This window comes from Piliocolobus tephrosceles, chromosome 2, assembly GCF_002776525.5.
Source record: "Piliocolobus tephrosceles isolate RC106 chromosome 2, ASM277652v3, whole genome shotgun sequence".
NCBI classification, from domain to species: Eukaryota; Metazoa; Chordata; class Mammalia; order Primates; family Cercopithecidae; genus Piliocolobus; species Piliocolobus tephrosceles.
In genome coordinates this window covers 102,206,400-102,220,470 of record NC_045435.1, presented here as the reverse complement: position 1 = coordinate 102,220,470, position 14,071 = coordinate 102,206,400, and the positions used below count along the sequence as shown (strand labels likewise).

General features: G+C 57.1%; 1 protein-coding gene across 1 annotated transcript; it reads left to right on the top strand.

Annotated features, from left to right (window-relative positions):
* The first annotated feature begins 2,477 nt into the window (after positions 1-2,477).
* Positions 2,478-13,501, top strand: EPHB3 (EPH receptor B3). The gene is made up of 15 exons (XM_023187498.1): positions 2,478-2,538; positions 3,649-4,321; positions 6,988-7,143; positions 7,952-8,293; positions 8,459-8,583; positions 8,774-8,933; positions 9,014-9,122; positions 9,530-9,582; positions 10,601-10,723; positions 10,818-11,065; positions 11,506-11,721; positions 11,833-11,982; positions 12,076-12,269; positions 12,357-12,512; positions 12,618-13,501. The coding sequence occupies exons 1-15, from the start codon at positions 2,482-2,484 to the stop codon at positions 12,724-12,726; spliced, it is 2,871 nt and encodes a 956-aa protein (XP_023043266.1). The 5' UTR covers positions 2,478-2,481; the 3' UTR covers positions 12,727-13,501.
* Positions 13,502-14,071: the final 570 nt, after the last annotated feature.

The window sequence follows — 14,071 nt, the reverse complement described above, 5'->3', positions numbered from 1 at the left end:
GGACTCGAAACCCAAGTCCTCTCTTCATTAATGGGAAAAATGTGGCGAGATTGAGCGATGGCCAAGGCTGAGCGATGGCCGAGGGCCCATCTCCTCCCTCCCTCTCTCGCTCCCCAAAAATTAAACAGAAATGAAGAGCCTCCCTGCCTCCTCCCTCCTTCCCGCCGCCGCCTCTCCGCCGTCCCCTCCCTCCGCTCCCTCCTCCCGGAGCCAGCGCAGGGCTTGTTTTAAACTGTGGAGGAATCTGGCTGGAGGGGGAGGGGGCTGAATATTTGGGTTTAAACAGTTCCAGATGGGTTTGGCACAGGCTGAGCAGAAGGAAGTGAGGGAGAGGGAGGAGGGAGGCGGCGCGAGGGAGCGGCGGGAGCCCCGGCCTGCTCAGGCGGGCAGCGGCGGGCGGACCCGCGGGAGGACTGGCTGCTGGGGCAGGGCGCTCTCGCTCGGAGGGCTCCCAGGACGGACACTCGGGCCGCCGGCTGGAGACAAGGCCGCCTGGCAACCTCCCTCTGTCTCTGTCTCCTAGGGCCTCCGCGTCTCTCCATCTCCCTGTCTTTGTAGTCAGCCGCCGGCCATCCCGGCTGTCTGATCCCCGCCAGCCGGCTCCGCACATCCCTTCGGCTCCGTGCCGCCCACCGCCCGCCTGCCGGAGTCGCTCCCGCCGGTCTCTGGGCCCCGGCTTTTGAGTATCTCCGCTTCCCTCGAGTACCCCCCGGCCAAATGTCTGTGTCTGTCTGTCTGTCCGCCAGAGGCCAGGATCACTCCCCTTGCACCCGGGCCCTCAGGGGACCAGCGGCTGCGCCAGCTGGAGGAGCCTCCCTCCCTGCAGTGAATGGCTGCTACCTGCTGCCCCTTTGCCTGACACCGGGGGCTGGGGTCACAGCTGCCTTGTCCACCCACGGGGTCCTCCGCCGTCCTCGACTCAGACCCAGCCTCCAGGAAACCACTGAAGACTGCAAGCCTGTGGCCGTGGGGTTTGGGTCTTTCCCCACCTGAGCACACAGAGGGGGTGATGTAGAGGCCTCCAGAGGTCCTGGGGCAACCCTGCCCCATTCCAGCTTCAGAGCTGGCTGCACTGTCTTCCAGGCCACGGGAAAGGAGTTGGCACCTCTTTCCTTCCTTTCCTGCCCCAGGTCTAATCTGGGGGTCACACTGTCTTTCAGAGAGTAGTGACATCCAGCCAGAGCCCAGAACCAGGTTCCTAAGAGAAACTTTAATGGGCCCCTGCTATGACCAAACAAAGTGAAACAGGCAAGAAACCAGCTCAGAACAGGGGCTGGGTACTGTGACAAAGCCGCTGGCCCTTGATGCACAAAGGAAGGCATCTTACCCTGACTTGGAGGTTCACAGAAGGCTTCCTGGAGGAGGCAAAAGCTCTGTTGGGACTTAAATAATAGGCAGTTTTCTACACTGTCTTTCATCCCTCCCTTACAGAGGGGCATACTGCAGTCAGAGTGCAAGGGAGTCAGATATACCCGAACCTGAGCCACCCTTGTCACCTCACCCCAAGTCCTAGCAACTTTACCTTAGGCAGTATATTTTCTTTGTCTGCGCATCAGTGTTCTCTTCTGTAAAAAGGATACACCAACAGTACCTTCGTGCAAGGATTGCAAGAAAAATTGAAGTAAGAGCTGGTTTGGGGCTTTGGTCGTCCCCTCTCCACCTCAAAGCGCATCCCTGCCCTATCACCTGTAGGTGCTGGGTGGGAGCTGGCTCTGGCCTTTCACTGCCCTCCCCTTCCCCTGTGCCTTAGTGCGGGGCTGGGCCTTTGTGCTGGGAACGGAGTCAGGGGAGGCCAGGGCCAGGGTCTGAAGCACACAGCCCTTTGTTCCAGGATAAAGGCCCTGCCGGCCCCTTTGTGTGAAGATTAGCAGAGCCTGTAGGTGTGTGGACGGGCCTCTGCTCCCGCCTCATTAACTCAGGCCTGGGGTCAGGGCACCCACCCCTAGCCTGCCTGAGGGGACATCTCTGGGGCTGTGACATCTCTGGGGATGGCCGCAGGGTCTCCTCTAGGATAGGGAAACTGGGAGCTTTCAGGACTTGTGGAAAGTGGAGCCTGGTGGGAATCCTTTCCTGAGCCATCTCTTCTTTCTTTCCTTTCCTTTTTTTTTTTTTTTGGTTTTTTTTTTCTAGACAAAGTTTTGCTTTTGTTGCCCAGGTTGGAGTACAGCAGCGCAATCTCTGCTCACTGCAACCTCCGCCCCTGGGGTTCAAGCGATTCTCCTGCCTCAGCCTCCCGAGTAGCTGGGATTACAGGTGTGTGCCACCATACCCGGCTAATGTTATATTTTTAGTAGAGACGGGGTTTCATGATGTTGGTCAGGCTGATCTCGAACTCCTGATCTCAAGTGATCCGCCTGCCTCGGTCTCCCAAAATGCTGGGATTACAGGCGTGAGCCACGTCGCCCAGCTGTGATCTCTTCTTTCTCCTCACCCTGAGATTAGTCCCTGACCTTTTACTCCGTTGTTCCTCCAGAGACCCTCATGGACACAAAATGGGTGACATCTGAGTTGGCGTGGACATCTCATCCAGAAAGTGGGGTGAGACTTTCCCATCATTCTCCTGAGTGTTGTTTGCCATTAGGCCTACCCCCCTTCCAGCCTGTGTGCCCCCTCACCTCACCAGGGCCTGGAGGAGGGCTGCCTCTGCCCTCTGCTGTCACCGTCACTTCCTGTGCTATCCCCATCGTCCTCACTTGTCACCCTCTGAAGCACCTCACGATCCTTCTCTGTGGGTGTTTCTATCTCTTCCTACTCTGCCTGCCTGTGCCCTCCAGCTCCCACTCGCTCTCCCTCTGCTCCTGACAGCCCTCTGCGTGTCCATCCCCACCATCTCCCTCCTCCCTGGGTCCCCGGAGAGAGCACTGGCTTGGAAACCTTAGTTCCACATCTTTAACTTGCTGTGTGACCTTGAGCAAGGCTGTTTACCCCTCTGGGTGGCCACTTCTTGACTATTGAATTCCTGCAATACGGACCTTTCTCAAATATTCTAATTAATCTCCCTAGATGGCCTTCATGGCTGCTCGAAGCCCTAGAACCCTAGAGCACGATGGCACTACAGGCCCTGCAGTCATCAGGCCTGACTGTGTGACCTTGGGCAAAACTCCCTTCTGTGGGCCTTGGCTTCCTCATCTCTAAACATCGGGACAACAGATGCGGCTCCTCATGGAGTTGTTGTGAAGATTAAATGCGATGTTAATAGTGACAGCCAGTATCCCAGAAGTGCTTGCACTGTTACAAGCCCATTACATTTATTAGCCTGATTTAATCCCTCACAGCCTTGTTTAGTTCTAATCAGCCCCATTTTACAGATGATGAAACTGAGGTATAAAGATAGCAAATATAGCTGATGTTCCCACAGTACTTACCAAGTTGCTAGTCCTGTCCTAAATGCTTTATTCAGTTAAAGTCATTATTCCTTACACATCATTATGATCCCCATGTTACAGATGGGGAAACTGAGGCACATGGAGGTTAAGTGACTTACCCATAATCACACAGCAAGCAGAGAGCTGGAATTTGATAGCCTGTATCCTCAGCCACTACACCATAGAAGCATCCCTGTGAAGTACAAAGAGCAGATCTGGGCACGAGGGAAGCACTTGGCAAATGCAGGCGTTCACTCTGTTTTTTTCATTGGTCCATGCACAGTGGGAAGAGGTGAGTGGCTACGATGAGGCCATGAATCCCATCCGCACATACCAGGTGTGTAATGTACACGAGTCAAGCCAGAACAACTGGCTTCGCACAGGGTTCATCTGGCGGCGGGACGTGCAGCGGGTCTACGTGGAGCTCAAGTTCACTGTGCGTGACTGCAACAGCATCCCCAACATCCCTGGCTCCTGCAAGGAGACCTTCAACCTCTTCTACTACGAGGCTGACAGCGATGTGGCCTCAGCCTCCTCCCCCTTCTGGATGGAGAACCCCTACGTCAAAGTGGACACCATCGCACCGGATGAGAGCTTCTCACGGCTGGACGCTGGCCGTGTCAACACCAAGGTGCGCAGCTTTGGGCCACTTTCCAAGGCTGGCTTCTACCTGGCCTTCCAGGACCAGGGCGCCTGCATGTCGCTCATCTCCGTGCGTGCCTTCTACAAGAAGTGTGCATCCACCACCGCAGGCTTCGCACTCTTCCCCGAGACCCTCACTGGGGCGGAGCCCACCTCGCTGGTCATTGCTCCTGGCACCTGCATCCCCAACGCCGTGGAGGTGTCGGTGCCACTCAAGCTCTACTGCAACGGCGATGGGGAGTGGATGGTGCCTGTGGGTGCCTGCACCTGTGCCACCGGCCATGAGCCAGCTGCCAAGGAGTCCCAGTGCCGCCGTGAGTGGGGACTGTCCTGGGGAAAGGGTTGTGGGGAGGGCCTGGGCCCACAGCTACCTACTGCCCTGCATCCCCCCCGCCACTGCTTGCTACCTGACTAGGAGGTCTGGGAGCAGGTCCACAGTGGAGGCAGGAAAGGGAAGAGTGGGGATCAGATGCAGAGAATGTGGTGCAAGGAGGGAGGAGAGAGAGAGAAAATGAGGAGAGACACAAGGATAGTAAGAGAAAAAAATGAAATTGAAGAGAGAGGAAGAGAAGCGTGCAGAATCCTTGGCAATCAGGCACCTGGAGAACCCAGTCAGAGGCTTAGGAAGCCAGCAGAGAGGCTTACTTTGTCCTGGCCTGAGTGTATACTTCACCCTGAAAGTGGTAGGTCGGCCCCAGGACTGAGGGCATGGGGGCTGTGGGTACCTTGTGCATGGCCTTTTACCCTGGGCTCTCTTCTGCCCCTTGGGTGGCAGTATATAAATGGCACAGTGGTTAGGGACCCAGTCCCTGAAGTTGAGTCCCAACTCTGTCACTAACCACTGACGTGACCTTGGGCCAGTTACTTTTTTTTTTGAGATGGAGTTTTGCAATTATTGCCCAGGCTGGAGTGCAGTGGCACGATCTCGGCTTGCTGCAACCTCCACCTCCAAGGTTCAAGCAATTCTCCTGCCTCAGCCTCCTGAGTAGCTGGGATTACAGCTGTGTGCCACCATGCCTGGCTAATTTTGTATTTTTAGTAGACGGGGTTTCACCATGTTGGTCAGGCTGATCTCGAACTCCTGACCTCAAGTGATCCACCCGCCTCAGCCTCCCAAAGTGCTGGGATTACAGGCGTGAGCCACCACGCCTGGCCCTGGGCAAGTTACTTAACTGTTTGAACCTCGGTTTCCTCATGTGCAAGATGAGGACAATAATCAAGTTTCCTTCATAGGGCTGTAGTGAGGCTTATGTGAGCAGTGCTTTGCCCGTAGAACAGTGTCTGGCACATGGGAGCACAGTCACCAGCTAAGTGTTGGTCATGAGTCTCCACAGCCCTGGTATCCATGAGAGCTGGGCTGTTCTGCCCTCAGCTTGTACATGAGGAGTTCAGGAGGCCTGCCTCCGATGGTTTGCCAAGACTTATGTACTAGGCTTCTCAATTATCAAAACTGTCCACCTTAGGGGGTCTCTCACTGAGCCTCACCAGTCCTTGTGAGGTAGATTCCTGCCATCTCCCTATTTCACCAATAAGGAAACTGAGTCTTGGAGAGGCTCTGTGCACAGGCCTTGTAGCTAGGGAAGGTGGAAGCTGACATGGAAGCCTCCTCCTGTGCTCTGCCATGCAGGACGGCGTGCTGTGAGGGCCCTGTCTTTCGCTCCCTCTGCCCAATTCTCTTCCTTGGGGCTTGCAGCCTACATACAGCTCTGAGGCATAGGTGATGGCTCTTACCGCAGCCCTAGGTGTGAGGGGCTTGGCAGCATGAACCTGGTTGCGAGGCCCAGTGTTGTTATGTGAAGGTGAACAGTGCCTTTCCCGGGCCCTCTCCACTTCTCCATGGGAATCTGTCCTGAGATTTCCTCTTCCTAAGTGGAGAAAGGGGGTGGGGTGATGAGCCTGACAGACTGAAGAGGGGCTAACACTCTGCAGGTCCCCGGCAGGAAATGCATGCTGGTTCCCATAGCAACCAGGCTGGCCTGGCCTCTGCCCCCTCCCCCACTGGCTCAAAAGAGCTAGGGTGGAATATCACCTTCGTGAGGGGAGATGAAACCCCAGAAAAGAGCAATCCCTAGTGCTGGGCATTCTCCCCTGTGGGTGTCCCCCTCCAGAGGCAGTCATATGGAGAGGCAGTGACCCACTTTAGTGTCTAGGAGGGTCTCGGTGTGTGCCCATTTTCCATTTTCCTAACACAGTTATTACTAGTGTCTCCTTTGACTTGCAAATTCCAGTGTGAAGAATACACGATATGGCTACCATAAATCCACAGAGCCTGTGTCCAGGGGGCCAAGGGTAGATGGCAGGAGGGGAGACCGGGGAGAAGGGATGCTCAGGCCCTGGGCTTGCTCTGGGGTGAGTCCCCTTGTGAACACTTGAGGCCTCTGAACTCCAGGTGACCCCAGCCTTCCTGCCTGCTTTCTTTTTCTCCTCCTCTTACCCGTCCTCAGCCCCCATCCCTGCCCAAGGGCAGACAGGAGCTGCTGCGTGCGCCTGGTGGGTGGGGCGAGAGCTTCCCTGTGAAGGCCCCACCTCCTGGCTGTTCTAGGGTGTCCTTCAGGGTCCTCAGGAATGATTTTTCTGGAGCCTCGGGGAGAGGTGGGGCATCTCCACAGTGCCGGGTGCTGCTAGCCCACCGGGGGTCTCTTCCCCATCCCCGCCTCTTCCTCCGCCTTTCACTGTCTTCCCTGCCTCAACAAGCCCAGGCTGTCCAGGTGATGGGGCTGACGTCTTCGTCCATGAGGCCCCGGGGTAGGGGTGAGGGGGGCAGGGGCGGGGAGGAATCCGCTGACATGGGGTTTCCATGGGGCAATAGGGCCTTTTGTAGCTGCAGCTGGAGTTAGGCAATCCTAGCATTGCCCCCACAGTCTAGGAGGTGGAGGGGCCAGACCTAGGCTGGGGAGAAGCCAGGTTCTCACGGAGGTGTGGAGGTCTGGTGTCTGCAGGGAAGGGAGATGAGCCCTATCCATCCTCTTCTCCCCTACAGCCTGTCCCCCTGGGAGCTACAAGGCGAAGCAGGGAGAGGGGCCCTGCCTCCCCTGTCCCCCCAACAGCCGTACCACCTCCCCAGCCGCCAGCATCTGCACCTGCCACAATAACTTCTACCGCGCAGACTCGGACTCTGCCGACAGTGCCTGCACCAGTGAGTGAATGCGCGTCCTCTCTCCCCCTCTGCAGGCCTTCCCTCTGGGGGGCCAACCTGGGAAGCCTAAGCAGTCACTATGAATAGCCCCATTTTCCAGAGGAGGAGCTGAGGCTCAGGGAAATTAGATGTTGTGCTTAAGATGGCACAACTGGGAGGTGGCTGCCCCTGAGCCAGAATCCAGGTCAGCCAGCTCATCCCTTCCACCAACACTTGCTAAGCACCTACCACTTCCTAGCCATGATTAGGGACTGGCTAGGAGCTTAGCAGTTGGTCTTCTAGTCCATCACCCCTCCCTCTGTATAGGAGTGCCTCTCCCCAGCCCCACTCTAACCATGGAGGGGGCCTCACATCCTGAGGGTGGCCTGGTGCCCCACTTCCTCTCTGCCCTGGCCTTTGGTGTGCCAGGCATTGTGCTGGGTATCGAGGGTGTGGAGGTGAATAAAATACAGTCATTGTCCAAAAGGAGCTCACAACCTGGTGGGAGAAATGGGTGTAAAAGCAGATAATTACCATAATGTACTGAGAGCTGGGCTAGAAGGCTGTCTAGGAATTGTTTTATGTACATGCAGAGTATAGGGCAAGGACGAATCAAGGAAGACTTCCAAGAGGAAGTGACATCACAAGTTGGGTATTGAAGGATAGATAGGAGTCTGCCTAGTGAAGAAATGTAGGAAAGTTATTCTGCTTATCAAAGTAGAGGCAAGGCAAGGAGGTAGAAAGCAGGTTGGAGTGTGCAGGAACTCTGGGCAGAAGGATGGTCCTAGAGACCCCAGCTCACTGCCTTCTCCCTCCACGTTCCTCACAGCCGTGCCATCTCCACCGCGAGGTGTGATCTCCAACGTGAACGAAACCTCACTGATCCTCGAGTGGAGTGAGCCCCGGGACCTCGGTGGCCGGGATGACCTCCTGTACAATGTCATCTGCAAGAAGTGCCATGGAGCTGGAGGGGCCTCAGTCTGCTCACGCTGTGATGACAACGTGGAGTTTGTGCCTCGGCAGCTGGGCCTGACGGAGCGCCGGGTCCACATCAGCCATCTGCTGGCCCACACGCGCTATACCTTTGAGGTGCAGGCGGTCAACGGTGTCTCGGGCAAGAGCCCTCTGCCGCCCCGCTATGCGGCTGTGAATATCACCACAAACCAGGCTGGTGAGGAGGGGGCACTGGAGGGCAGGGCCTGGGTCACTTTCCCCTGGATCAAGCTGAGGTGTCCTAGGGCCTGCCAAGGGACCACTGGGGGTCCCATGGGAAGTGGGTCTTTGGGAAGGATGCCAGGGTCCAGGGAGCCCGTGGTGAGCCCTCTGTTCTTCCCAGCCCCGTCTGAAGTGCCTACACTACGCCTGCACAGCAGCTCAGGCAGCAGCCTGACCCTATCCTGGGCACCCCCAGAACGGCCCAACGGAGTCATCCTGGACTACGAGATGAAGTACTTTGAGAAGGTCAGAACCTCAAGGGGCAGGAGGAGGCCTTGGGCTGAGATGGGCTGAGAAAATTACCCCCAGATCGCGATGGGGCCCTTGGGAGCAAGGCCTTGGGTATGGAGGGGACACGTGGCAGGCCTGGATGTGAATAGGGGCCAGTTGGCCTCAGGACCCACCTGAGGATGCCCCCTCCCTCCTGGCATTGCAGAGTGAGGGCATCGCCTCCACAGTGACCAGCCAGATGAACTCTGTGCAGCTGGATGGGCTTCGGCCCGACGCCCGCTATGTGGTCCAGGTCCGTGCCCGCACAGTAGCTGGCTACGGGCAGTACAGCCGCCCCGCCGAGTTTGAGACCACAAGTGAGAGAGGTTAGTAACCCCCTGCACCTGTCGCCATCATGGCCCTCACTGTCTGTCCTTCCACTCAGCAGCCCCTTCTCCATCTCCAGGCTCCGGGGCCCAGCAGCTCCAGGAGCAGCTTCCCCTCATCGTGGGCTCCGCTACAGCTGGGCTTGTCTTCGTGGTGGCTGTCGTGGTCATTGCTATCGTCTGCCTCAGGTACTCCCAGGCCCATTGTTGCTTCATGGGTTGACTAGAACTGCCTTTTAGCATCCTAGAGCCCTCCTGCCACAGAGATGAGCTGCCACCACCTCCCTCAGACCCAGGGCCTTAGCCCTCTGGGGGCCAGTTGTTGCTGGAGAAGCCCTCTCCCATCCCTGCCTGTGTCTTCATCCTGCCCTTTCTCCACACCCCATTCCCTGAACCTCCGGGCAGGTTCCCTAGTGACTGAGTCCACTGAGCCCCTTGCTCAGAGACCCAGAGATTGCTGTGACCACCAACTGTGGGACTAGGCTCCGGGCCATCCGTTGTGTCCTCTCCGCCCCTTCTGTGAGCCCAAGGGTCCCCTGAACAAAGGGAGCCAGATGACTTGTCTCAGGCCTGCCCTCCACCCTGCCACCCTACAGGAAGCAGCGACACGGCTCTGATTCGGAGTACACGGAGAAGCTGCAGCAGTACGGTGAGTTTGTTCCCGCCACCCTCCCCAAGCTCTCCCAGCTCTCCCAGGCCCCTGCAGGGCTCGCAGACACCCTTCTCCCTGCCTGGGACTTCATTCCTTAGAGATAAACCCTGAAGGCTCCCTCCCACTTCCAGTCAAGTGCCATCTCCTGACCCCTATCTCACTCCAGGTACCCTGGGCCCCGACTCACTCCTGCTAGCCCCAGAAATGACTGAGATGTGACCCCTCCCTGTAAAGGCAGTTAGTCTTGTGGGAAAGACAAGATGCATACACACAGGAAACAATTCAAGAACAATTAAGCTCAAGCAGGTGCTCCTATTGTAAAGGGCCCTCAGAGTTTACAGAGTAGGAAGCCTTCCTGGAGGGGGTGGACTTGAGCTGAGCCAGGTGGGATGAGCAGGGTTTTGGGAGGTGCGGGAGAGCATTCCTGGCCAGAGGAGCCTCTGGAAGGTAGTGGGTGGGGTGGGGAGGGAGCCCAACTGTGGGGGCAGCGGGAAGACTGGTTTGACAGCCGCTGGGAAGCCAGGCTGGGTAGTTGTGGCCAGCCCTCGGAGGGTCGTGAAAGGCAGGCAGAGGAGTTTGGACTTGACTCCACCATAGGTAATTGGAAAGGCTCTCAAGTTGGGGAGTAATACAATGAGAGGATTGTTTTAGGAAGACAGCGGTATGCAGGATAGCTCAGTGGGAAAAGTCCAGAGGCAGAGAACCCAGCTGGGAGGCTATTGGAATAGTGCGAGTGTTGAAGGCCTGGACAAGGTCAGGGCAGTGGGAACCAGGGGAGGGAGAAATCTGAGAGAGGTCTGGATGTGATGAGAGATGACAGAGAAAAACTAGGAGTAGAATCCTAGGTGTCTAGCCTTTATGGTCACCAGGAGTTCTCACGGGGGCTGGAGGGTTAGGGCAGCAACACAGAGGGATATGGGGCTGGGCTCAGCCGGGAGCCTGCTGAAGCTGTGCCCATCGCGGGGAAAGACTGGCTTGACTGTTACCCTCTCACGCCCACCTCTTCTCCCTCCAGTTACTCCTGGAATGAAGGTTTATATTGACCCTTTTACCTACGAGGACCCTAATGAGGCTGTTCGAGAGTTTGCCAAGGAGATCGATGTGTCCTGCGTCAAGATAGAGGAGGTGATCGGAGCTGGTGAGTCTCCTGGGGCACAGTAGAGATGAGAAGCTGAGGCAGGCTGGGTACAGGGGTGAGTCATAGCTTGTTCCCTGTGCCCTGTGCCCTGCAGGGGAGTTTGGGGAAGTGTGCCGTGGTCGACTGAAACAGCCTGGCCGCCGGGAGGTGTTTGTGGCCATCAAGACGCTGAAGGTGGGCTACACCGAGAGGCAGCGGCGGGACTTCCTAAGCGAGGCCTCCATCATGGGTCAGTTTGATCATCCCAATATAATCCGGCTCGAGGGCGTGGTCACCAAAAGTCGGCCGGTTATGATCCTCACTGAGTTCATGGAAAACTGCGCCCTGGACTCCTTCCTCCGGGTAAGAGCCAGCCCCCAGGCCCTCTCCCTCCCCCAGAAAGTTGGGTTGGGCTAACCATCCCCTCCCACAAGTCAGACAGCCCCTATTCAAGTCCATAAGCATTTACTGAGGTGGCTTGGTGCAGGGAAATGGCAGGGCCTTCAGAGCCAGAAGTATGGGAGGTCACATCTTGACTGTTCCTTACTGCCTGTGTGACTTCAGGCAAGTGACTTAACCTCTCTGAGTCTCAGCTGCCTGGTTGTAGAATGGGAATGGTAAGAGCTAGTGGGTTCTCATGGGATTAATTGGGAAGTTATCTACAAGGCACTTGACACATAGTAGGGCAGCTCACTTACCCTCAGGGCACTCTGGACATGGTTGTTGGAGAGGGCAGGCAGGTGGGCAGGCCATGGGTTGGGATGGGGGCAATGGGCCCACCTGAGCCTGCTTGTTGCCTGCAGCTCAACGATGGGCAGTTCACGGTCATCCAGTTGGTGGGCATGTTGCGGGGCATTGCTGCTGGCATGAAGTACCTGTCCGAGATGAACTATGTGCACCGCGACCTGGCTGCTCGCAACATCCTTGTCAACAGTAACCTGGTCTGCAAAGTCTCAGACTTTGGCCTCTCCCGCTTCCTGGAGGATGACCCCTCCGATCCTACCTACACCAGTTCCCTGGTACAGGAAGCCGCTGGGAGGGAGACTGGGGGCGGGGCCTATCAGCCAGGGGCTCGGGCCTTGGGGGCAGCCTGGAGTCACAGGGTGAAGGGCCTGTGCCCCCCTCACCAGGGCGGGAAGATCCCCATCCGCTGGACAGCCCCGGAGGCCATAGCCTATCGGAAGTTCACTTCTGCTAGTGATGTCTGGAGCTACGGAATTGTCATGTGGGAGGTCATGAGCTATGGAGAGCGACCCTACTGGGACATGAGCAACCAGGATGTGAGTGAGGCTAAGCCAGAGTGGTTAGGTGGGTGGGTGCTGGCTAGGGATCATAACAGCAGCTCACTCCGCGTTTCCCTGCCGTCGGCCCAGGTCATCAATGCCGTGGAGCAGGATTACCGGCTGCCACCACCCATGGACTGCCCCACAGCTCTGCACCAGCTCATGCTGGACTGCTGGGTGCGGGACCGGAACCTCAGGCCCAAATTCTCCCAGATTGTCAATACCCTGGACAAGCTCATCCGCAATGCTGCCAGCCTCAAGGTCATCGCCAGCGCTCAGTCTGGGTTGGTACCTCTGCCTCTGCTCCCACCAAGCCAGTAGCCCTATCTCCTGCCCTCGAGACTCACCAGGTCCTTCTCTTCTTCCCACAGCATGTCACAGCCTCTCCTGGACCGCACGGTCCCAGATTACACAACCTTCACGACAGTTGGTGATTGGCTGGATGCCATCAAGATGGGGAGGTACAAGGAGAGCTTCGTCAGTGCGGGGTTTGCATCCTTTGACCTGGTGGCCCAGATGACTGCAGAGTAAGTGTGCCTCAGATTTGGAGGAGCAGGGCAGGGGGCCCTAGACTTGGCCCAGAGTAGAGGGCATGAGGAGAGGGACTAATCCTGCTTTTGCTCCATCTGCAGAGACCTGCTCCGTATCGGGGTCACCCTGGCCGGCCACCAGAAGAAGATTCTGAGCAGTATCCAAGACATGCGGCTGCAGATGAACCAGACACTGCCTGTGCAGGTCTGACACCGGCTCCCATGGGGGATCCCGAGGACCGTGCAGGGATGCCAAGCAGCTGGTTGGACTTTCGGACTCTTGGACTTTTGGATGCCTGGCCTTAGGCTGTGGCCCAGAAGCTGGAAGTTTGGGAAAGGCCCAAGCTGGGACTTCTCCAGGCCTGTGCTCCCTCCCCAGGAAGAGTGCCCCAAACCTCTTCATATTGAAGATGGATTAGGAGAGGGGGTGATGACCCCTCCCCAAGCCCCTCAGGGCCCAGACCTTCCTGCTCTCCAGCGGGGGATCCCCACAACCTCACACTTGTCTATTCTTCAGTGCTGGAGGCCTGGCAGGGTCAGGTTGGGGTAAGCTGGGGTTCCACAGGGCCCAGCCCTGGGCAGGGGTCTGGCCCCCCAGGTAGGTGGAGAGCAGTCCCTCCCTCAGTAACTGGAGGAGGGGACTCCAGGAATGGGGAAATGTGACACCCCCATCCTGAAGCCAGCTGGCACCTCCAGTTTGCACAGGGATTTGTTCTGGGGGCTGAGGGCCCTGTCCCTACCCCCGCCCTTGGTGCTGTCATAAAAGGGCAGGCAGGGGCAGGCTGAGGAGTTGCCCTTTGCCCCCCACAGACTGACTCTCAGAGCCAGAGATGGGATGTGTGAGTGTGTGTGTGTGTGCGCGCGCGCGTGTGTGTGTGTGCACGCACTGGCCTGCACAGAGAGCATGGGTGAGCGTGTAAAAGCTTGGCCCTGTGCCCTGCAATGGGGCCAGCTGGGCTGACAGCAGAATAAAGGCAATAAGATGATTCTCTTGCCCCTTCTTATTCCTCCTCCCAAAGCAAGATTCCCTGATTCAGAGTTCACAGTCCCTGGCTGGCAACCCCTCACAACTCCCTGGAGGTATTGAGAAACCAGACACGGGTCCATCCAGGCTCAGTTTCCCCTTTGTGCTTGGACCTCACTGCTTTGAACATCTAATACACTTCTTGGAAGTGGGTCAGTGGCAACAGAGAACAAACTACCCCAGAGCTCCTTCCTTCTAAGGCAGAGGCCTTCCTGGGGTGGGGGCAGGCTCTGGTGTCTGGATGGTGTTTTACTGAGTCGATTCCCAGCCTTTGTCTTTAAGGGAGCTGAGGGGAGAGGGGGTTGATCAGTTCCCAGGGTCACGTGACCAAGGACAAAGGGAAGGAGAGCCACTGGTGTTCAGAGGCCGAGGCCTGGAAGTCCGGCTGCTCCTCACTGAGCGCTTCCTATGCCCAGGCGCTGGGCTAAATGCCCCATTTATACATGGATCTTATTTAATCTCACGACAACCCAGCCAGGCAAGGAAGTATTTTTAACTACTTTTTACAGAAGAGGAAAAGGAGAGGTTAAGT

Coding starts and splice junctions, on each gene's coding strand:
- EPHB3 (XM_023187498.1), top strand. CDS start 2,482: ATGGACACAAAATGGGTGACATCTGAGTTGGCGTGGACATCTCATCCA. Junction 9,583..10,600: donor GGAGAAGCTGCAGCAGTACG/GTGAGTTTGTTC, acceptor TTCTCCCTCCAG/TTACTCCTGGAATGAAGGTT. Junction 11,722..11,832: donor CTACCTACACCAGTTCCCTG/GTACAGGAAGCC, acceptor CCCCCTCACCAG/GGCGGGAAGATCCCCATCCG.